Genomic DNA, 23,381 nt, shown 5'->3' with positions numbered 1-23,381 from the left:
ATCAGGCTGATATGCCGTATAAATGATCGGGATCGTGCGTATGTTATTAATGTACTGCTTTTGATATATTTATCTGCAGCTATAGTAGTTGGGGGTTCTTTCAGCAGTTGATTCGGCGTAATGTGACGCATAGACTGTCACTAGCATGTCGTCATGCCAGGAGAAATCGGATGAGAGGGGCGATGTTGCCAGCAGGTGCGTTCGAATCTGCAATTCTTTTTTCTGCCCGCAGTCAGTGTCTGGTTCAGTGGCTCAAGGTCCCATGACACTGCTCGTCCAAAGAGCTCACAGTTACGAAGAAACGCCAGGAGACTCAAGAGCCGGAAGCTTTCTTTCGAATGACAGCGTTTTTGGGAAAACTGACCACCACATGTGCACACAGTCAGTTGAAAATCTTCTTCTCCGCAGGGTATATTCCGCTCCGCATTATGATTCCAGCAAGCTCAAATAAACTGCATCGCCCAACCCCTTGCAACCCACACATAAAGAAAAAAGTGGGCAACCCGTGTCGAAAGCTAAAGCTGACGTGTACGTTGATCCCATTCTTATCTGAAAAAGCAGCGAAACCTTGGTGCGACTAATAACCCTGTCAAATAGTCACCTCGAACTTCTTTGAACTAACCCCGACTTTATCTCGAGGGAGATGCGTGTGGTATCGCGCTCTCACTTTCGTTGAAGAAGTTTAAAAGTTTTCGCCAAGAGAGTTCGTTCGCTGATCTCGTCTTGACGGCTGAACAGACCTTCCCCGTCCCCATAGTACGTTTGAGTCATAAGTGAATAACCAAGTGCTGTCCGTGATGAATTTACTTTTACATAGGATGAAATCCTTTTTTGCTGTTTAATATAACCACTTCAAAAGTTTCAGAAATCTCATGCTTGCAATAGCTCGACTCTGCTCGCTTGCACAATGCACTCCGATGCCAGCGCCACTTTGTACTGGCTGCTTGGATCGTTGCGCGATTCATATTAGTTCTGTTTCTCTGTACATTGGTCTCCGTTTTTTATTAAGGTAACATTGAACTGTTTCCTTTCTTTTTTTGGGATTACCGCTGGCCTGCTCTCACTCTAGTTCGCAGCAAGATCGAATTTGGTGGCCGCGTTCAGTAAGACACATAGAATTCTTGCTTGCCTGGATCGCCCAGAAACAATGAAAAACCACCATTTCGTACTCACCTCGTCACCGGAGAAGCGAGCTGCTGCGAAGAAATGGAGGATAGTATCGCCGCCTGCAGGCAGGCTAAATGTCCGGAGAAACAATCGCATGCGAGCGAATGCGTGCACTGACCCCCCGTATTCAGAAATACATCGTAACTTGAAGTCCGTGCTTGACTTGGTCTAAATGACGCCTGCAGTGAAAGCGCCGAAGAAAACGCAATGAGTGTTTTGGGCGCGTTCGCGCCAGGCGTCGTATAGGTCGAGTATATAAAGCATTGGCTTCAAGTTAAGATGAATTTCCGAATACGGCGGTTATAGCGTTTCAATAAATGATGTGGGTGAAGAAATGCAATCTTCTTTTTTGTGTGAAATCAGAGTTGATGTAGAGCAGTTGCAAAACGTAGTCCTTTTAAAGCTTAGAGAACAAAAGTACACATTTTATTGCACGCGCCCTTGTCACAACATTATTTTCTTAGTACTGGGTTCTCTTTTTCTGTTAAATCGACTGTTTCAGGCGCGTTCTGCATTCCCCGAATTTTCTGTTTGTCGAGCTCGCGCACGGTACGACAAATTAGAGGACGCATAAGCTACGCCTTTAAGAGTGGAACGCGATAGCATTCAAAGATCCCTGACTGCTTCTCACGCTTCCTGGCAACTGCAGCACATGTGACCGTAATGTTTACCGGGAAACGCTGGCGGCGAACGCTATGTACGAAGGCAAGCTTTCTGGTAGAAGCGGGGCCTCTTGCGCGGACCGATCCCGGAGGTAGTACACAGCTGCGCCATAAAATTTTTATCATTTGCAGGTTCCTGTCATTGTTTCATACTTTTATTATTTCAGTCTGAGAAGAGAGAGAGAGGAAAGAGAGTAAAGGCAGGGAGGTCAACCAGACGAGCATCCGGTTTGCTACCCTACGTTGGGGGATGGGGAAGGGGGAACAGAAAGAGGAAAGTGGGATAGAGGGAACGCTGTGTGTGCACGCACCAAAGCACCTTGAAATCAGTCAAGTGCAAGCAAGTGCCCCGCCGATAAATTAGGCTGCCGTCATTCTGCTGTTTTAAGCTAATCTTGGTGCTTCCCCATAGCAGGCGATACACGTTGAAGTCACCTGTGAAGACCAAGGAGCCACTGGTCGTCAGCAGTACGTTGCAGTACGTGGCAGTATATCGTTAAAGTAAAACCCAACTTTTCTGAGCTCAGTGCGAATAGAATGCTACGTGTGAGCCATGATGCCTACTCAAGACTTGCAAGCACTTAGATTGCACTTCGCGCTGACGGAGTGCGCAGGTTATTCAAGAGCATTCGAAAAGTATTCATCAGAGACCGGAGCATCATAACCACTTGTAGGTCTTCTTCGGGCAATTTGTCAGAAACCCGCGCCGTGCACTCTACAGCTATATCATATCAAGTGATACAGCGCAGCTGTATCACTTGACGTGGCCCCGGTTCCGGCTGTGACATCGGCTGTGGCATTGGCTGTGGCTTCGGTTATGACTTCCGATGTGGCTGTGGCTTTGGCCTAAGTAGTGCGGACCAAATTGTATTAGTCGCCGCCATAACCTTGTCAGATTTTATATTCGATTCCGCCAGGCCTAGGGGGAAAAGGAGGAGGTGTTGTCGGATGGGGCGTACTCTTCACAGAGGAATGAGCGTTCTTTGAAGTCCGACGGCGCCGGGAGCGTCGCTTTCTAACGGCCGCATGCTCCCTCAGGGAGCAGAGTTGCGCATAAATTCGCCATTATGTTCCAACTCTGCAGTGAAGCCACTCCTCGCGCACGGAGGCAAATACCGCGTGGTGTTGCATTTGCTTTTTTTATTTGCTAGTCGCGAGCTACATGCGCCAATTGTTCACAAGATGACACTTTTTAATGCAGGCTACGCTCGAACCATTCCCGTAGCCAGCCCCCCGAATTTTTAGTTCGTATTTTTACTTTTACTTTGTACGTTTGAATTTTTACTATGGTCAGCCATATATACATGAACATACACAAACACGCACGAACGTACATATAGGGGAGTAAGACCCCCTCAACCCGAAATAAAATCCTGACTACGCCCGTGGCTTGAACAGCTCAAAAGTTCGCTGCAGAAGCGCATTACCTTGCAACAAAACGCGGTGCAATGTTTTTCAGCATGCATATGAAGTTTTCTCGCCGAGACCAAAATGCAAGCAATGTTTTGAAGGATGTTTAAAGAAAATTTCACACACGTAAGGTAGACAACTATGCGAGCGTATTTTTGCTGCCGAAACCAGCCGATTAATGCTCGTCGCCAAGATAACTATCATCCCTGCAGTTATGTCAGTGGTCGTTAACAGAGCGTCATTTATAACCGTCGTTCACTGCAGCTGCACGTTTCCGATATGTGCGGTGCAGACACGTAGATTTAAACGCATTTCAAATGTTCACATGCGCATATTTTATGCAAAGCTTATTTTTACTATTCATACACACCGCAGAATAAACAGGTGTTCGTAGCAGCAAATCTGCTTGTAGAAACCGATTCAAGATGCAGGAGCTTCTAGCTCAAATTTATTTCGTACAAGGGAGTGGACGACCAATGGCTGCTGGCAGCAGGGCAAGAGTGCTGGCTCTTGGAGCCTTGGGGGGCAAAATTCAAAGCAACTGAAACGGCAACAGGCTATTAAGAGCAACAACAGGTTATTTTTATTGCAACAATCACATCAAGTTCGCAAACTTGCAAAGTAATTATTCACACATTCCAGACTGTAATACGGCAACACATTTTTCTTGATCTCTTCATACTGCTCAGAGCAGAAGAACCAGTAGTTGAACACACTGTAACAAGTTAATAAAATCATTAAGGCAGGCTTTGGCCACAAACCTGCAGTTGCTCCAGAGACCATGTGGCAACGGTGAGCTGGGCAAGCGAGACAACAGAAAAGAGCTAACTGAGAAGCATATCGCTTGTACGCGATGTTGCCGTAGATTCGGCGTGTGCCATCGAGGGGGGAACAACGACGACGAGTGGTCAGCCGTCCAAACGCGTGCAAGTTGTGCCTGGCAATGAAAGATTTGGTGGTAGACTTCACATTTGGTGCAGACGCAGCGCACACTACCGCAGACCGTAATCACAAGAGAAATACCACTGAAAAACGCTTTTCATGTGCATTTTCTTTAGTATCGCATAAGTCGATAGGAGGTGTGATCTAGCGGGAATCTATTGAAGAAATAAGTGACAGTGTTCGGGAACTTTGAAGTAACCGGACGACGCCTAAGTCTGCGCTATGTGCGCCGTGCTGATGAGCATGAAATGTTGTCAATGAACTTCGCTCGCAAGAGAGAGTAGAATTTTGGAAGCGGTCGGCGGGTGAACATACGAAAGCTATCTTGCTACAGTGAGGCATTACGCTAGCCTTTGCGTCACGCGAACGGGAAGATACCGCTGAAAGTGATCGATGCAGGATGCAGTCCCAGATACTTCGAAGAAAGTCATACAGGCGACAACCTACATGCAGATGCTCTTTGTAGTGCATCGAGTTCTTGTTTCACGACGTGGTAGGAACCTTAATAAAACACTTTCAGTGAGAAGCCAAGCAATGTTAATAGCAGCAAGAGAGATAAAAAGTGAGCAGAGAAGAGGCAGGGAGGTCAACATGACGAGTGTCCGGTTTGCAACCCTACACTGGGGTTAAGAGGAAGGAGGAAGGAGTGAGCACTGAGTGCTCGTGGGAGAGAGAGAGAGAGAGAGAGAGAGAGAGAAGTGGTTCTTGTGGGGAAGGAGGAAAGGCTAGCACTATTTTCTGCAACCCATGCGGGAGCACGGCTCAGCGCCAGCAAGGTGAAGGAGATGAGATTAAAAGAGAGAGGGTAGGAGGGAGAATGGTAGAGGGAGGAGCACTATAAACGGTCTCTCGAACCGGTGTACATTAAAGGGACACTAAAGTGAAAAATGATTTCTTCTGCATCAGTAAATTACTGTTCTACAACACCAAAAACACCACTCTTACAACGATAAGACGTTTGGTAAGCCAGAAAAAGCGCAAGAACGAAATACCGGTGGCGACGCCTACTTAAGTTCCCGCACCTGGGGGCTGTGACGTATTGGATTGTGATGGCATCTTCTAGGGCCTACTAATTATATATAGCGGTACAGATTGACTGCATTGTGTTCTAAAGGAACCATATATTAAACATGGCATGTTTCGGGAACCTTTATTCAGCCAACGCGGCCCAAATGCGAAAACATACTTTGGAATCCCTGACGTCACGCTGACGTACCGGCGCTGGGGTTTCGGCGCGAAATTAAAATACTGATACTTGGACCTTCATTTTCTCATCTAATATTCAAGCAATTTTTTTAAGTGAGTGCCTGCAGGGCTCTCAAACAATGCTTCATTAGTCTAAACTGATTTATTCTTTCGCTTTAGTGTCCCTTTAAGCACTGCACTGCCAACGACGGGTGTGGCCACGGCCCCAGTACCTTTGACCTTGAGAACTGTCGAGAGTGCACAAAACTTTAAATATGCTAACAGCGCATGATACCGCTGTTGAAGCGCGAAACATTACAATGTTTACAAAGGCATATGACACTATACACTGATTATGAGAAATCACGCCAAAAAAATTTAAGGCTGTTAAACTTAGGGCTACTTCACTTAGAGATAGAAGGAGTTTAATACAAGCTGTTGATTTCAGCTTTGCTATGTGCAGTGCGTGTCACTTAAAATGAAATATTTTCATAGACACGAAGAGCAGAGGAAAATAAACGCGAAACTACAATTAAGCAATTAACTATAGTCAAATCAAGCCAAGATGACTGGCAAAAGGTCAAATAATGTCTATAAGACCTGAGTCGCGTAAGTACAGCAGAAGGTCCTTCACGGCTCGAATTGCGTCCCGGCTTTTGTGCCGGTGCCCTCGGAAATCACCAGTTTCTATTAGTCCTCGTATATCGAGTGAAGCCCTTCCTGCTAACTGCGCGGTAGTATAGCGGCGGCTGTGAGACAGCTTGTGCTCGATATCACCGGGCAGCACGCCCTCGGTGCACAGTGGCTAGGAGCTTGACACCCCTCCAAAAATTAGTGCATGTTGGGACTCCGATTCCTCATAAGGTCACCCAACTTTTCCGTTCTGGCTAACGTCACGGAACAATTCCTTAAACTTCACTGCTTAGGAGTTTCGAAGGCATGGATTTGCGATGTTTTCTCGTGCGACGAACGCAACGCCATCTCCACGTTACGCTCTCTAAGCCCGAGCGAGAACCTCTAACAAGCCCGCCGAGTCATACGGCATCGACCTTTAGCGCGGGCGCTGAAGCCGTTTGCTAAGCGGGCCCCGAGCAGCTATAGATGTCCGGGGCTTGGCTGCCGACAATTGCGACCGAACCGCGGATGCGGCCCTGGCTGCCCGGGATCGTTCGACTGCCATTGATCCCTTTCGCCCCCTCCTCCTACTACCGCCTCCCGAGAGATTATCCTTCGTGTCGCGCTGCAGACACAAGGCGCTCCCCCCTTGCTCACGGTTTCCGAGCCCCAACGATGATTTGCGACACCTGGCCTCGTCTGCGAGCTCTTTGGAGGATGACTGCAGGCCGCTTTGCCAAGAAAGCTTGCCTCCGTGAGCGCCTGCGGCAACGTTCTGAAATACGAGGTGCGCCTAGCGAAAGTGCAGCACGTGATAGGAAGGCTAAAAAAAAAAAGAGAAGAGAAAGGAAGAGTTGTTTCGTAAGGGCGTTGTAGTATCCTCGACATGTGAAGCATTAAACTGTTTCCACGAAAACAATTTCGTAACGCCAGAGCATACGTGCGTTGTTTACGCCCTGCTGTCGTCAATTTCGTTAGTTTACCTCGTTCAGGCGGACGGGCGCGCGCCCCCGAGACCTTAGTACACGCGCGTCGGTACATGGAGGTTTCTGCACCTTCGAGCACGGGCACCCTGCTGAGTAGAGCAGTCATCGGGGTTTTGATTTTACCTTGCGATAGTTATAAAGGGAACTTATTCCGACATATCGCCTAATGCGTACAAAAGAGAAATTGTATAGTTGCTGATTAATAGAGAAGGGCATAAGAGGGGAAAGGAAAGGCTACAGGCATCGCAACTATCTCACCTTCCAGCGGACACGTTCACTGTCCCATGGTCGTGGGAAGTATACAGCGTAAAAGAATAAATAGGTGAGGCTAACGTTACGATATAACACACGTAAGTAAAATAGGACATAAGTAAAGAAGGGTCGCAGCTATTGATACTGCAAAAAAATTATGCAGATCCTACGCACTGTGGGAGTCTGTTATGTGAAGCATTTTGCAGGTACCTGGCTATACGGCAGTGTTCGGGGTACCGCAAAACATTATGAGGTCGACCAAGGTGTTCCCCTAAATTGAGTAGTTGTGTATGAGTGGTTCTCGAGCGTACGTGTGTGTGTGTGTGATGACAGCGGCACTACGACGACCACGTTTTAGACAATCGTATGACGGCAAAGACATGATTTCTGCCCCGACCGTTAGACGCCGGCCTACGACATGGCGATTGTTGGGTTCTACATAGGTGGTGGGCGAGCGTAAGCGAGATAAACACGGATTGTGACCTCACCTGCGACTACGTATTACGCAATCATATAGGTACGTATGGCTATTTCATGGGGTGTATGTTAAAACGACGGTGACATTTGTAAGTTCGGCGAAGAAATGTTAGAACTTGATTAACTTCGGCGATCATGAAGTCTGTACGACGCCGCGCAGTTTCTGCGTGGCGTAAGCTGCTATACGAGGAAAGCACTGGAGAAAGTAGGCTGGCCGCGGAGATAGTGTGCTCTAGCGCGCGGTGCCTCTAAGCGCGAACTGTCACAAGGAAAGAAGGCGATGTAGTAGCACGGGGCGCCTGCGCCGATTGTTTCAAAAGGTTGGCTGGCTTTGTAGCTAAAGAAGCACGCGTGTTGGGCTGGTACGTTTGTATAACGTATTTCTGTGTGAATCGAGTAAAAGCAATAAAAAAGAAGAAATGCTATAGTGGCCTAACGACTAGAACACTCGGCTGATGTACTCAACGGCAGAGGTTCGCTCGATTCCCGCATCGCTCATACATAATTTTATTTTGTTAAAGCAAGGCGAGACAGGAAGCCATACCTAGAGCGAAGTGCCAAGAAATGAGGCAAGGAGTACAAGAACAAATAAGCACGCAGACAGCCCATCCCATCGCCAATACTATATGATATTAAAACAAACATACACACAGGGAGATGGAAATAGGGATACACAGACATACGAGACGCACCGTTACGCAAAAATATGCGTGCAATTGCGGTACACGACACGGCACGTGCGCGTTGTGACGCAACACCGTTCTGTGACGACACAGCCATAGAACGGTGTGTGTGCATCGTGAACTCGGTGGACATAAATACGCTCAAGCGGAAATGCCAACGGAATTACGACATACGTCGGATGCCAGCCCAACATGAGCTGAACTTGGTAAAATTAGAGAAAGGTTTCATATGCAGTACAGTTTCTACACGCGGCGCCCACTCCGGGACACAACTCCAAGGTTTATGCACTTCGAAGAAGAATGATTACAGCCTCGGGAAAGTACACCCGGACAGGTTTTTCATCAACATAATTGTGACACAAAGCCAGTTGAATGAGATCTCCATATATTGTGCAGGCCCAGTAGCATTAAAGCACGGACGCATGCGTCGACAAGCGGCATAGAACACCCTTAAGAAATTCTCGCGGGCGAGCCAGCGCGTTGAAAAGCGTGATGCGCTTCGATTTGGCTACCTCGACAGGCGGAACCGCTGCAATAAGTAGCAATTATGCATGTTCGCAGTCTTGTGTTTTACACTTTATCTGCCTTTATTGGCCTAAATTTTAAAGCAACGTGTACTTTTATAAATGCAGAAGGGAACAAGACGGACAGAATGATTTAAATACTCACCTTTGATCCTGGCTATCGAAGAGTGGAATTCGCTTCCTTCTAGCATTGCGACTCTCGCTGAAACATCGTAATTTCCAGCTCTTTGGTCATACTTGAAAATTCCAATGTAAAATTATGTGCGTCGTTCTTTTTTTTTTCTTTTTTTTAGTCTGTGCGTGTCGGCCGTATCGTTCCGTGAAATGTTAGATGCCATGTTTTGCAACTTCTGAAGGTGCGATTTTTGTTTTTTCTTGTGGGATTTGCTACATGTGCAATTTTCCAGTTCCTGTACCTAGCCATTTTTTTATCCTTATTAACTTGTACGTGGCTTCTTAACTTGCTTATTTCTGTCTTCAGTTATAACCTGTGTTGTATATTTATAAGTTTTCTTTGATGAATCCCCCCCCCCCCCCCCTATGTAATGCCCGCATTGGGCATTTAGGGCATTGAAACAAATAAATAAAATTAAAAAACAAGACCCTCAGAAGCCTCACATGCAAGCATGTATATCAGACAAAATGTACCGACAACCATTCCCATTGTGGCTAAACGATTACAGTGCTAGAATTTCCTCTGGTGATTTTTGAGGAAAACCCTATGGAGTTGGTTTGGCGCAGGTGTCTCACCGATTGAACGTCTCTCACACAGCTGTGCCGTGGCTGTGCCTCGAAGAGGGGAAGCACGAAGAACAGCTGTGGCATTTGCATGGAAGAATTTGTAGAGGAAGTTCTTGCGCAGTGGCACTGGTTGACAACTGGTGTTTGCGTGTTTCAGTGTGACCTCAAGGAAAACCTGTCAACGTCTCAATTGGGAGGCGAAAATTATCGTGTGCTTTCAAGGGGTGTAGAGGCGTTAACATAAAGCGTCACGTTTCGCGCCCTTCTCGGCACTACACACTTCTAGCAAACTTGCAATTCTGCCAGCCGCGCGAGACCAACAGTGTGGAGTCTCGGTGTTGCATGCGTATGACAGCCGACGAGATGCTTCGCGTCGAACAACTGCCAGAACGCGTGGGATCGGCACTTTTTTTATTATTGCGATAGCAATTATACGGACACCCGAGGCGCGTTCGCGCCGTTGCCGTTGCCGTGCTGTCCCGTTCTCAACCGCGCATACGTGCTCATGCTATAAGGGTTAGGAGTCTCCAGAGAAGCAGAGCGTGTTTGACTGGAAGAAAGAAAATTAAAGTCACTTAAGCATCCTTACGTGATTTCAATGCGAAAGCATTATGATTTGTTTAAGTCATCACTTTAAATTAAAACTCCACGTTAATCCACCTTGCTCTAATTTGTACAAACCTTAATGCACTTTAAGCCACCTTACTCCATCTTAATCCAATTTAATTCATCTTAATACACCTTGCTCTAATTTCTACCAACCTTAATTCGCTTTAATCGACCTTAATGCACCTTAATCCAATTCTGGAAGTGGGCCACGGCGTCCATCCGACGCCGTGGCCGTTCACCGTCGGATTTGACAGTGCGAGCCGCAGCAGGTCTAGTGACGGGAACGTGACGTGATCACTTGGTCACGTGGGTTTTCTTGTCATCCGATGTTAACGTCAGACGCTCGCCGCATTTTTCGCCTCGTGGGGCTTTGGCCTTAAAAAAAAATTGGGGGACGCTTAAGCTTCGCCTTTAAGAGTGGAACGCGACAGCATTCAAAGATCACCGACTGCTTCTCACGCCTCCCGGCAACTGGAGCGTATGTAACCGTAATGTTTACCGGGAAACGCTGGCGGCGAAAGCTATGCACGAAGGCGGGGGTTTTCCGATAGAAATGCGGCCTCTTGGGTGGGCAGATCCTAGAAGTTGCGCACAGCCCAGCCAAAAAAAAAAAAAAATTGCATCATTTTCTGGTTTTAGTTGTTGTTTCGCACTTTTAATATTTAAGTCCGAGAACATTTAACAGAAAAGGCATGCGGTGTCAATGTTTTGTTTCATGACATTTGTTTGTAGGCTGTCATTCTCAAAATTCCGAGGAATAACTTTGTCAAGAATGAAAGACAAGGTATGAAAAACATTAGTGACAGAATGGTGTGGCAATATAACCCGCATATACCGCATGTCATACAGCAAGCTGTGGCATATATACATATACCTAAATATATGCCGAAATTTTCGCTCACGGCCAACTCCGCCCTTAACGCTATCGCGTTAAAACGACGAAGTGAGAGACCTAGCACAGCGTTCTGCTTCCGCTGCTGGCATGAGTGTTTTGCGCACGCATACTATAAGCCCACTAACGTTCCTGGCGAGATGTTGTGTGTATGCAGGCTGGTCTCCTGTAGGTTATTAAAGTCTTTATCTCTCTATCTCTCTCTGGTCTGACAGGAGCGAACAGTGAACGTGATGTTAACGTTATCTAATATTTTACTGGGTGCTGACAAACGCGCCGACGGTTTCCCGTCGCTCTCGTCCCCTGCACCACCGAGGTGCGATGCCTGCGTTGTGAGATGCAGCGTAGCAGTAGCGTCACTAGGGAGGAAGGGGGGGAGGGGAAGAGAGGTGCAGCGCTGGCGAGTGAAAATGGGATGGTGGCGAAATGGAAAAGGATCACTCGTCCGAGTAGCGAAAAGGCATCGGGCGCCTTTCGCCGAGTGAAACAGTGACGCTGACTGCAGGAGACAAAATAGAACGGAAATTGGTAGGGCGGTGCCCTTGGCAAAACTTAGGGTGCTTTGCAACGGGGAGGTAAAATATACATTAGAGACGTCGTCCCTGAGAGGTGCGTAAAATGTTTCGCACATACGCCCGCGTATAGCGGCCGTTGTAACTGCCGTAAAGGGATACTTGCCCTCCCGGGGCTGACTGCGATAGTGGATAGTGCGAGATTAGTATGGAGTTTTGCTGTAATGTTTTTACGAAATCTCCTTTAAAGTACCACACGCTCTACCGAGACTGATTTCTTCGTCGCCTAGTCGCCTACTATTTCTGGCTCGTCTTCATTTTCCTCCCCTTTCACGTTTCCTCCTTCCAAGGTACTTCACCTTAAAAAATGCGGATAATCTATTCTTGTACATACCCATGCGGCTTCGTATGCAATTTGCACCGTTCATGGTTATGCATGCACTGTGCATACTCTGTGAACACACGTGCATACCCATGAATACACATGCAAACGCATATCCTTACAGGTGTGTCTACATGCTGGAAATTTAAGTTATTTTTTCAGTTTGTGTATATTTTATGTGCACGTTTACTTTTATAATGGCGACCTGGGCATTCATCTGACAAAAAACTATTTGCTCTGTTTATTTTTTTAGAAGTGTTTTTTTTTTTTTTTTGCGTGAGAGGTTGAACTTCATTAAGAGCAGACGAGTTGTTCGGTCGCCTTCCTGTTTCTCTGCCTTTTAATAGAAAATAAGCTCGTAAATATGCGCTTTCCATGCATGCGACGTGCTGAATTGGGAGTGCATGCGATGCACTCGCAACTTTGTACATTTTATAAGGAAATAAAAATAATTGGTCGTTAGCTACAGAACAAAGACCACGCTGGAGCAAGCCATCAGGATAAAGTTGTGCTTCGTAGCTTGTAAAGAAAGGGCGGGATGCGGTGTCGCGAATAGCCACCGCCCCCGGGTGCCGCTTACCCAAGCTACGCCACTGTCCGGTAGCTGCCAGGGCGCCGTTGCTTCTACCCAGCAGGAAGGAATTGCCTTGCGTGCTGCGTTGTGCCAACGTCTCACACACGCGTATATAGTCAGAACACCGTCCAAGGAGACCAAGCTCAACGCTTAACCTTGCTACCGCTTTGAATGATTCGCCATTCCGGGGAACTGTCGATGTCCTTTGGTGAAGACTTGGCATATTCGTGTGTTTGTTAGGTATGTGTTCGCGTGTTTATGGGGGAATGAGTTTCTTCTTTTTTCAACTTCTCAAATGAATTTTGGTATATCCTGCTCGATCAAATGGGCAGGCTCCCTGCCCACTTTTCTGCACTTATTAAACAGGAATTCTATCTCGCGGAGTTTATCGCTGCCATCTCGACAAGAATGCGACAGAGGTTAGTTCCGAAGGCCCGAAATGTGGCAATAGCAACTCTAATCCAGCCCGGAACGCCGCACGTTAGAAATGGCCGAACAGAAAAGCGCAAATGGCGTGTGAAAGTTGCGACACTCTGTATGTACTTTCTGCGAACCTCGATCCATACTTTTCACCGACAAATAAACACGCGTCCTTGCGTCCATCTGGTGTCGCTACTCGTGTGCAAATCCCACCAGGAAGTGCCTGTAGCGTGTATCAGTCTTCGAACGATCAGTCGTCGAACGGCACTGATGAGAGAGAGAGAGAGAGAGAGAGAGAGAGAGAGAGAGAGAGAGAGAGAGAGAGAGAGAGAGAGAGAGAGAGAGAGAGAGAGAGAGGAGAGTTCAGGAAAGGCAGGGATTTTAACCAGTCAATAGTCTGGTTGGCTACCCTACACTGGGGGATGGGAGAAGGGGAAGAGAAAGAAGGGAGAGAGAAGGTGTAGATACGTGTACGGACAGCATTTGAGTTACAGCCGCTCGCGCAAACCAGAAGTTCTGAGAAAGCACAAAAGTTCCTTCATTGCCTTCTGAGCCGATGATCTGTCGGGATGGTGCTCTAGTAATGTCTGTTCACTCAGAGGACGATCATCTAATTCCCTCAATGTATTGGACAAAGATTGTCTTTGGGCTTGAAATTGAGGACAATGGCACAATAAGTGGTCAATGTTCTCCTCGCATCCGCAAACATCACATGCAGGAGTATTACTCATTCCAATTAGTGCTGAGTAGGCATTCGTGAAGGCAACTCCAAGCCATAACCGGCACAGAAGAGACGCTTCACGTCGGTGTAGACCCGCTGGAGGTTTGAGTTGAAGTGACGGGTTTAGTCTTTGCAATCTTGTGCGCCTTGTATGTGCGGTGTTCCACTCTGCCAAGGAGATCGTGCGTGCTAGAATGCCAAGTTGCCTCGCGGCGTCGGTCCTTGAGGCACTGATGAGGTTTCAAAGCAACCTGGTAATACTACTTGCACCGGTTCCAGCTGGAGTGAACTCTCCAGCATAGTGCGGTGCCGCTTTGTTAAAAAAAAGAAAAGAAGACGAACACAGCATATAGGGGGCTGTCTCTATGCAGAGTTCATAAAATATGCACGGGCTGGATGGAGGGCTTGCCTACTGTAATGCGGAGCATAAGAACTTCGCCCCGATATTGTCGCGTATGTACGAAAAAAAAAAAGAAAGAAAGAAAGCTGGAAGCCGTATAGGTACGGCAAGTGCTGAGCACGCTGGAACGCTGTAGCGGGCGTTTCACGGTCGAAAGCCACGAGTCGCCGCGCACTTCAGAAGCCTGAACTTCCATCGGGTACTTATACTCACCGCCGATTGCGGCTGCGCGCGCAAGTTCCGTCATGCTGCCGTGCTAATGAAAGAGTGCCTCGCGCAGCTGCGCCGGCGATATACGCCCGCGAAGGCGCGGCATATCGAACCCTCGAGCACAGACGGCGAAGGCCCATCCATTGTAGGCTCCGGTCGAAGCTCTGACGGATGTGCACGCGGCCGAACTGACGCGGGGACGTGCAGATAGCCCGCCGGAGTGTTTCGACGACCCGCGGTTGCAAACGGGCCGGCTTCACAGAAAACGGATATATGCGGCCCGTAAGCAATAAGTGTCAACTGACCGCTTTGACGAACAAGTTGCCGCCGTCGCGTACGAGCGAGAAGGCGCACGGGGCAACGTGTGCCTGTTATGGGCGCCTAAATTGACCGCGGCGTTTTCTAAACGTATAATGACGAGCGCGCTGTATTGCTTACGGCTGAGCTGTGAGACATAAGCCATCACTCAAGTACGTTACCTTGGTTCCATTGTCCCCTGAAGAGTGCGAAGGTATTCGTAAAGTACGGAGGGACAAAACGCGCTGACACACTGTGTAGGCCCCACGTTTAATCGCTGAAAGCTTTCGGCGTTGAAGTTTTTTTTTCAAGTAAGCTCGTTCCTGCGAAACTAGTGCATTAGGTGGTGCATAATTGAGCTTGTTTGCATTACAAACAGCGCTGAAGCCCGCGCACTTTGCTGACGGCGGAATTAAGCTGCACAAGCTGAGGCTTTCAAATGTTCGAAGGGACCTCTAGGTTGGGTCAGCGGTGTAGATTGATCGCTTGCCACTGATACATCAGCTACAAGCCTTTTCTTTCGCCCCGCCCGCGTATGTTTTGTCGTCCATCTCCAGAGAGTATAAATCGGGCTTCAAATGGAGTCCCTTATGTGCACACGTAGCTGAGAGGAAACCTTAGCAAAGAGTCAGGTATGCAATTTGTCCAGTATATGTCCACTGGGCAAATAAATACGTAATCCTTCGTGCGGCCAACGGACCACGTTGTTGCGTGCGCTCGCCTCATGTGCGGTGTTGCGAATGCCAAAGTAACGTCGTAACGAACTTATTACACATTAAACATTATAGAGTGAGCAAGAAGAAAGTCAACCCAGGGGCCCGATATTTATTAGTCAAATCACAAGAAGTAACAAAAGAAATGACACCAAGGACAGCATAGGGGAAGTAATGTGATTGAAATAAAGAAATCATAAATGAATGGTAACGAAAGCGGATTGAAGACAACTGTCTGGAGGTGAAATACGAGCTCACGTCATCGCATTACCATATATATATATATATATATATATATATATATATAAATATATATATATATATATGTCGCTGGGGGGGGGGGGAGCTTTTGTTGTGACACACGTAGCAAAGGCTTGTCACAGCCGCTGGTGGGGAATAAGATCAGCCAGATGTGAGTTAGAGAATGCTTGCGGCCGGTGAGGCATTGCGTGCTCCGTTCACAGTGCCGCAATTACGCTTCCGGCCTCTTTCCCCGCCGGTGCGGCCCTTTGTGTTTTTTTGCCAGAAGGCGCGGCTATTTGTCACAACTACTCTGGGAAAGAATTTTTTGCACGAGATGCACAAATTTTGTTCAGTGCAGCTTAAACTGAAGCAAACTTGAGGACATCGGAGGCCATGGGATCAAGTATGAGCAGTAGTGGCCTTGAATTGTCATGGAAGAGACACATTGTAGCTGTTGATAACCTTTGCATGTTCTGGAGAATAGTTTGCTCACATATAATTTGCTCAGAGGAAGGAATGAGGCATCTTTGTCTCTTGCGAGGCATGTATGTAGAGAGGGAGGAAGTAACCTGCGCTGTCATATAATCCAGGTGGATCTGTGGAGCTCCACCCTTATGGAAGAAAGGTGAACGGGCTCGTCCAACTTATAGCTCTCTGTTGCTTTTCTCTTATTCTCTGTCATGAATTACGACCGAGCGTCTTGCATGTATCGATACATTCTTCTTTTTTTTCTGGAAACATGGTTGAGACATTACAGAAATAGAGATTTAGACCTAAAAGTAAACATTTAGGCTCTTTCTGTCTCGTCTTCATAATTACAAGCAGTAATTAGTTCCGAATGTTGCGCTCTTTGGCTATGTACCTCTCTTTCTCAAAAGCAACGAAAATCTTCGCTAGAAGGAATGTGTTCACGCCTTTAAATTAGCTTAGGGCATTCCAGTACACGAATTAGCCCCCATTAGCAGAGCGCACGCTCAGAAATGCGTCGAACTTTTCACAATATAGTGTAGCGTCTCATCACGTGACATAATATACGCCTTTCCGCTAGCAGAAGGTATACATATCATACCGGACATATTCTGCGCCGTCTATTTTCGTTGCAGCCACTGCAAGAAATGATAAAAAATAAGTAGTTTTTTTTTTCATACGGAGACACCGTGCTAAGACCAAGCTGCAGATCGTTAAGTGTCGACCTGTTCAGCATCATTATTTATTATGTGCAGCAAATCCTTATCAGAAAGGGGAAGGAGAAGAGAAAGAAGCTTTGATTGGAATAGATCATCCGCATTCACTCATGTAGCGCGGATGTATACTTCTGCGATATTGTACCTTTTCCCCATGTTGTTATAGCAACACCTTGCTATACATCACCTCTCTTTAAGCTCATGAAGTGGATTTTCCATTGTACGTGGGTATCGCAGACGGCGTTTTAGACGTTTCAGCTGCCAGCCGCTTCCTAGGCCCTAATACCGAAACGATGAAACAACTTGTTCATTATAGTTTCCGTCATGGGCTGATAGCTCTCATCGAACTTTTAGGGAGACACAATTCTATAGGAAACCGTTACGACGGAGATCTAAACGACCGCACTGCCTCATCAACCAAGAATATTAATGTCCGCTGTGATCGAAGACATGAATGATCCGCAGCTCCCTAAAATCGATCAGTCAGAAGCAAACAAGGCGCGAACAGCGAACGGAGTAGTGACTACGACATTGAGCACCGCGGTGGCGCGAAGAAAAGACTAACCCCGCCTACGCCGTTCCGTTTTCTTCGTTAGGAAAGCCATCGAACATTTATGGAGAGAAACTTTTAAGCCGGATCTCATCAGGGACGCCGGATTAGACGCCGGTCGCTTTCTATGTGTAATGCAGTTGTTTGACGCGTTTGCGCGCTGTCAGCTGCTCATGTTTTTAGCTATTGGCTGAGCTGCTTGGCTTCTCTGGCGTCAGCGCTATACGAATTTCGGGGTAGGCGCTCTCTTTTGCGGCGCTCATGATGGACCTCTTAAGACATTCATGGAATGCGTCTTGTCGCGAGGAACAAACGAACCATTTTGTCGTCTGTTTGCGATGCCTGGCGGTGATTGTTCATCGGATTTTATTCCATTCTATCATCGGATTTTTTTTTTCCGTATCGATGCTAGGATGGCTAAGCGCGTCGTCTTCTCAACAGCATAAATGTGTTAATCACGCTTCGTGCAGAAACACGCGCATGGCAACTCTATGAGGATATTCTGTCTATACTTACTTTATTGTTGAAAAACACAAGTCGGGGGTTGTCAAAGTACGAATACTATGGAGTGGCCCGTTGTTATCGCTGTCTGTTTCGCAGTTGTGTGATGCCAAAGTACACTTTATTTTGTTTCAGATATCGACTGACAGCGACAATTTCTCGCTGTGGCTCCCCCACCCCCCTCTTTTCTTTAGGAGATGAAATTCCTTCAGGCGACCATGACGTATGCAGTTTACTGCAGTGTGAGAAAGTGCAATCACCAGCGTGGTTCAAATGCAATGCTGCTAAGAACGGAATGGAGGTTCGATTAGCGTTAACTATATAGCTGAAGTAATTTGTATCAAAAGATAAAACAACAATACTCTTGGCCTTTCTGCATTTGTGTACATGCTATATGGCTATAGCGAAAACAGCTAGCTTGTTCAAAAACTTGGCGCGCGCTGCTACAGCTTTATCTACCGACACCTTTGATAGCCGTGCAAAACCTCACTTCCGAGTAACTTGTGTTCGAGAACAATGAGATTGTCTCCGATACAACTCATATTTGTCTTTATATTTCAACAACTTTCACGCTCGAAGAGGCAGGTTTTTGAGAACTCGCTGCCACACCACCTTTTGATGCCTCCTTGCATTTAACATGTGCGCACGGTAGCCATGTGCAATTCGGGCTATTGTCGCATCATTTCTTTGCGAGTAATGCAAACAATACGATATAGTATGGAACTATGTGCAGAACGTTTAGGCTGATAATCGTGACTTAGGCAGAAACTATAATGCTACTCTATTTTGAGGCGATGGCTGTTTCACTTCATAACCATTCCAGTAGATGTAAAAACGTCTTTGGCGTTATAGGGAAATCTAATTAAGGTCTGTGAGGGGAACTGGGTAAGTGGAGACCACTTCAGGGGGTACCGAACGACAAAGTACCACCTGGCTGTTTGCTTCTTTACTTGCTTTCCTTTTTAATTTTTAAAGGTGTTTTTCTTCATTAATTCTCTTTTTCTAGCGTTTGCCTCACGAGCCAGCACAGTGTACTTTCGGTGACGGTATGAATTCTTGTTAAACACTACGTGTACGTCCTCACTTTCAATGCGTCCGCGATGTATGTGCAGCGCGCATCCCTCGTGTGTGCACAGCGACAACCTGCCCTGAAGCAATGGACACGTCGCGGAGCCTGCTGCTGAGCCTCGCCGCTCTGGCCCTGCTGGGACCCGCGGTGACGTCAGCCTTCTACAGGGGAAGGCCGGGCAGCAGCCTGGCGCTGGCCAAGCGACTCGAGACTGAGCTCGCCGAGGACGAAGAGTACACCGCGCTGCCCGGTGAGCATGTTGCAACGTTCCTTCCTTCCGAGGATTACACGCTCTGCAGAACTCTAGTGCAAGAAGTCCAATTTCTTTTTTTTTGGGCGACTGTTCAGTCTTCCGTGAGCCTTCCATGTCCAGCCTTACAAAAGCGAGAAGGTCGCCCATTTTCAATATGCCTCCCATACCTGATATAATCCCCTGGGGCACAGGAACAGGGCCATGATCAGAAAAGCGTCTTGGTGCATACAACGTCGGCTTTTAAAGAAAGAAAGGAGAAAGGAAAAAAAAAGGAAAAAGAAGGAAAAGATAATGAAGAAAAAAGAACTAAACAAACAAACAAAAAGCCGACGATATTTTGGATTGTAAATCCGCTTGCACTTTTATTGCCACCACTGCCACTACCACGCACTTTGTGGGTCGACTAACGCATCAACCAGAATGTGTGTTACACTAAAGAACTCGATTCATAGCCCCGGCAGTTTCGAGTGGCCGGTAGGCTCCATGTAAACATTTGGGTACTATAACTGCGCGGAATCGGAAAAAGACAACACAAAGACAAATGAAGTTATCTTTATTTTTTATTTTATGCGTCTTAGTTTCTCTTTTCTTTGTGATGTCTTTCTTCGGACTTTGCGCAGAAAGGACTCGGAAATTTTATCATAATTCATTGCTGAGGTACAATTTCATCGTGTCGCACCCTAGGTCAGTGTTCTTGATGGTTCAGATTCGGAGAATCTCTTGCTCAATGTAACGTCCAGCGTGACAGCTCGCTAGAGTGAGGGGCTTCCTGTAAGTTCTCGACAGGTGACAAATAACGCTGATTGGAGGTGCGTGATCCCTTGTACGTCAATTCAGTCCACTTTTATTAACGACTTGACTGCAAAGAACTTCATATATATTTCATACAGCAGGAGGCCCCAACCTTCAAAACCAAACCTCGTATTTCCTAGGTCGATGAGAGGTACAGAAAAGCAACGGGATCAATGTAAGGAGCCTATAGAGATGTTCAAACTTAAACAATGAACGTGATTTAGTGCACCATGATTTGGTGCCGTAACAATTCCGTAAGCGTTCATGGTTCAGCCAGTCAACGCGCTCTGAAATGGTACCAAGATGTTCATCTGTGCAACGTAACGTGCATATCGAACTGTCTCGCTGTCTCGTATGTATGTTCGCCTGTTTCGGAATAGGGTGTGTGTTGCAGCTTCGACTCGCCTTTTGCGCCTCGTTTGCTAGTTCTTGCACTATTCGCGCTTGATTTCTAAAACATGGAACGAAACTTGTTATTATATTGTGTAACCACTATTCGAAAAGGAGTAGCCTTCATAAGGTGGCAATATACTTTTCCTTTAATTTCAGTTCAATGTGCGATCAATGATCCCTACAGGCGGCGATGGTACTGCGGGCGTCATTTATGACGTCGACGTTGCCATCCCGAACGACAACCTGCCAATACTGATCAGACCAACGACAGAAGGAACTTTCATTACGAGGATTTTCAGCCTGGAAAACACACGCTGTGTGAAGATTTTGTTTGACGGAGGCAGCCTTCCTTCCAACGTCAAAGGAGGACATGTGCGCCATCCAGTACGACCATTCGTACCGAAGCCTCTCCAGTGTTTCAAGTGTTGCAATATTGGCCACGTAAAGGGTTGTCTGCGTGAACAACGTCGTGTGCCCGCGGTGCTCTGAGTCTCATTCAGAAAACGCCTGCAGCAGAGACGTTCTAAAGTGCTCTAACTACAGTGGTGCTCACAAGGCCTCATCAAAGGATCTCCCGAGGGGGCGGAAGGAATTCGCGATCCTCAAACGAATGGTGCGGGACAATTCAACGCATCGAGAGGCTGCTGCCGCTGTTAGGGCGACGTCGGCATCGACACCGAAAACGTTCACGAAATACCGCAGCTGCAGATAGTGACATGCCATCTTCCGCCAAAAGGATTGCCGCATCGACGCATATTACAATCAATGCAGATACAAGGAAAGCAAACAGAGCGGAAAGGCTTGCCCTTCCTATGTAAAGAATGGCCTAAGCTACTGAGGGCACGACGCCCTACTAAGTTACCTCAAAACGCACCGACCTCGACGGCTTCGGCAACTGTTGAAGCGACGCTGGCTGATGATCTCCAGGTCATCAACATTCAGTGGTCGCTCATGAATGCCACTCGTGTTATACTTAACATGAAATCTTCGTGTGCGCAAAGCACGCTACAGGTGCTGGATACTTTGAGTCCAGTACTTGCAGCTCTTGGTTAAAATCATGGCTCTCCAGAAGCCGTCTTTCGTGACGAAGTCCGGAACGCGTCGATATTTCAGTGGAACGCCAGAATACTTGAGTCAAGCATGTCGGACTTTCTACCCTTTGTGTTCATGAAGAATTCCACCATCATCGTCATCTTGCGACCCTTGCGTGCCGCAAGGGTCGGTTCTAGGTCCTCTACTTTTTCTAATCTATATATTAATCATCTTGCTTCCTGTGTGAAATTTTCGACTATTAGGCTTTTTGCTGATGACTGCATTCTATATAATAAAATTACTGATCAAATTGATTCTCGTAAACTGCAAGACGACAATAATAACGTTTTGTTATGGTGTAACGAGTGGTCTATGAAGCCTAACTTAAGCAAATGTAAATTCATGCGCGTATCACAGCTTAATAATACCACTAATCTGCATACATTTCTCCTCAATAATAGCCCTCTCTTAGTTGTCTCATCGTACAAATACCTTGGACTAAACATCACCAGCAACCTTTCCTGGCACATGCATGTCGAAATGATATGCAGCAATGCCAATCGCATGTTGGACTATTTGCGTCGAAACTTCTCATCTGCACCATCGTCACTGTAACTAACTCTCTACAAAACATTAGTTCGCTACAAACTAGGATACGGATGCGCCATTTGGGACCGGGCTAACATTACACTCATAAACAGCATAGAAGCCATTCAAAATAGTGCAGCGCGTTTCATCATATTAAACTACTCCCGATATTCTAGTGTTACTTCAATGAAAACAACACTTAACTTGCCAGAACTTTCTTTCCGTCGTAGATGCTTCCGCCCCCCCCCCCCCACCCTTCCGCTTTTTAATAAAATCTGCTACTACAACCCTTTGTTGAAAGAACAGCTTATAACTCAACCATCATACATATCATCTCGCTCTGACCACAGTTTCAAAGTTGGTGTGCCGTCTTCACGCATTAAACTTTGTAGCAATGCATTCATCCCTAGCACAAGCAAGGATTGGAACCAGCTTCCCGCCACCATCGCAGCCATCCTGGATACCGACACCTTCAAAACCACCATTCATGAAACGCCACGTTGAATCTGTCTTTGTACCTTGCACAAATTCTTTTGTTATGTTGACCCACTCCTTTCTGTAATGCCTTCGGGCCTTGAAAGTATGATAAATAAATGAATAAATAAATAAATAAAAGAATAAATAAATAAATAAATAAATCTGCGAGCCCCTCTCAGCTAACATCAGACTGTCCGGGTATGAATGTTTCATGTCCGCCACCCACGGAGAATGCAGCAAGATCGTCGTTTTCATACGAGGTTATGTTACGTATGTCCATCATCCAGTGCCACGTACGTGGCCAAGACAACCAGTACGTATGTCTGACAGTGAAGAAAGGCAAGCTCACTTTCACAGTAGTTGGAGCCTACATGTCGCCCTCAAGTTGGCTGGACTGCGAGCGGTTACGGCGAATCACGACAGCGACTCCGCAGCCTTTGGTGATGACTGGAAATTTTAATCCCCACCACTATCTCTGGGGAAGTTCTAAGATAAACTCGAGGGGCAAAAGATTAGTGTATTTTGCCTCCGAACAAGCACTGTGCTTGTTAAAGGATGGAAGCCCCACCTTTCTGCGTGGAACTGTCTACTGTAGCTGCCTGGACCTCACTTTTGTTTCACGCTCCTTCACTAGAAATGTCAGGTGGTTTCCGAATATCGAAACGCGGGGAAGCGAGCACCTACCCACTTATCTTAGGATTGAAGGGTTGACGGGCTCCAAGTTAGCCGGCGTCGCTCAATGTATAGACTGGCCGATGTTCAAATCAATTCTCGAAGACGGCTGTTGTGGTGACTAGTCCTTTAGCCTAGAGGATATCATAAAGTGTGCCCTAGAGGCTGTCATGCATTCGCTTCCGAGAACGCCTACACGCACCGAATACGACATTGAGCTAGAGAAGCTTCGTGCAATTCGTCGCCGTGCAGA

The 23,381-nt window shown here is 46.9% G+C and overlaps 1 protein-coding gene across 2 annotated transcripts in view; it reads left to right on the top strand.

Annotated features, from left to right (window-relative positions):
- Nucleotides 1-23,381, top strand: part of LOC142571760 (uncharacterized) — a 58,273-nt gene that overhangs the window by 28,924 nt on the left and 5,968 nt on the right. The window contains exon 3 of one of the 2 annotated variants that reach the window (XM_075680340.1): nucleotides 18,989-19,171. In XM_075680340.1, the coding sequence (XP_075536455.1) occupies nucleotides 18,989-19,171 (183 nt within the window). Of the gene's footprint in view, nucleotides 1-18,964; nucleotides 19,172-23,381 lie in introns of both variants that reach the window. The other variant, XM_075680339.1, reaches the window with a different exon arrangement.

The sequence above is a fragment of the Dermacentor variabilis genome, chromosome 2, assembly GCF_050947875.1.
Source record: "Dermacentor variabilis isolate Ectoservices chromosome 2, ASM5094787v1, whole genome shotgun sequence".
NCBI classification, from domain to species: Eukaryota; Metazoa; Arthropoda; class Arachnida; order Ixodida; family Ixodidae; genus Dermacentor; species Dermacentor variabilis.
This window is presented reverse-complemented; position numbering and strand designations above follow the sequence as displayed.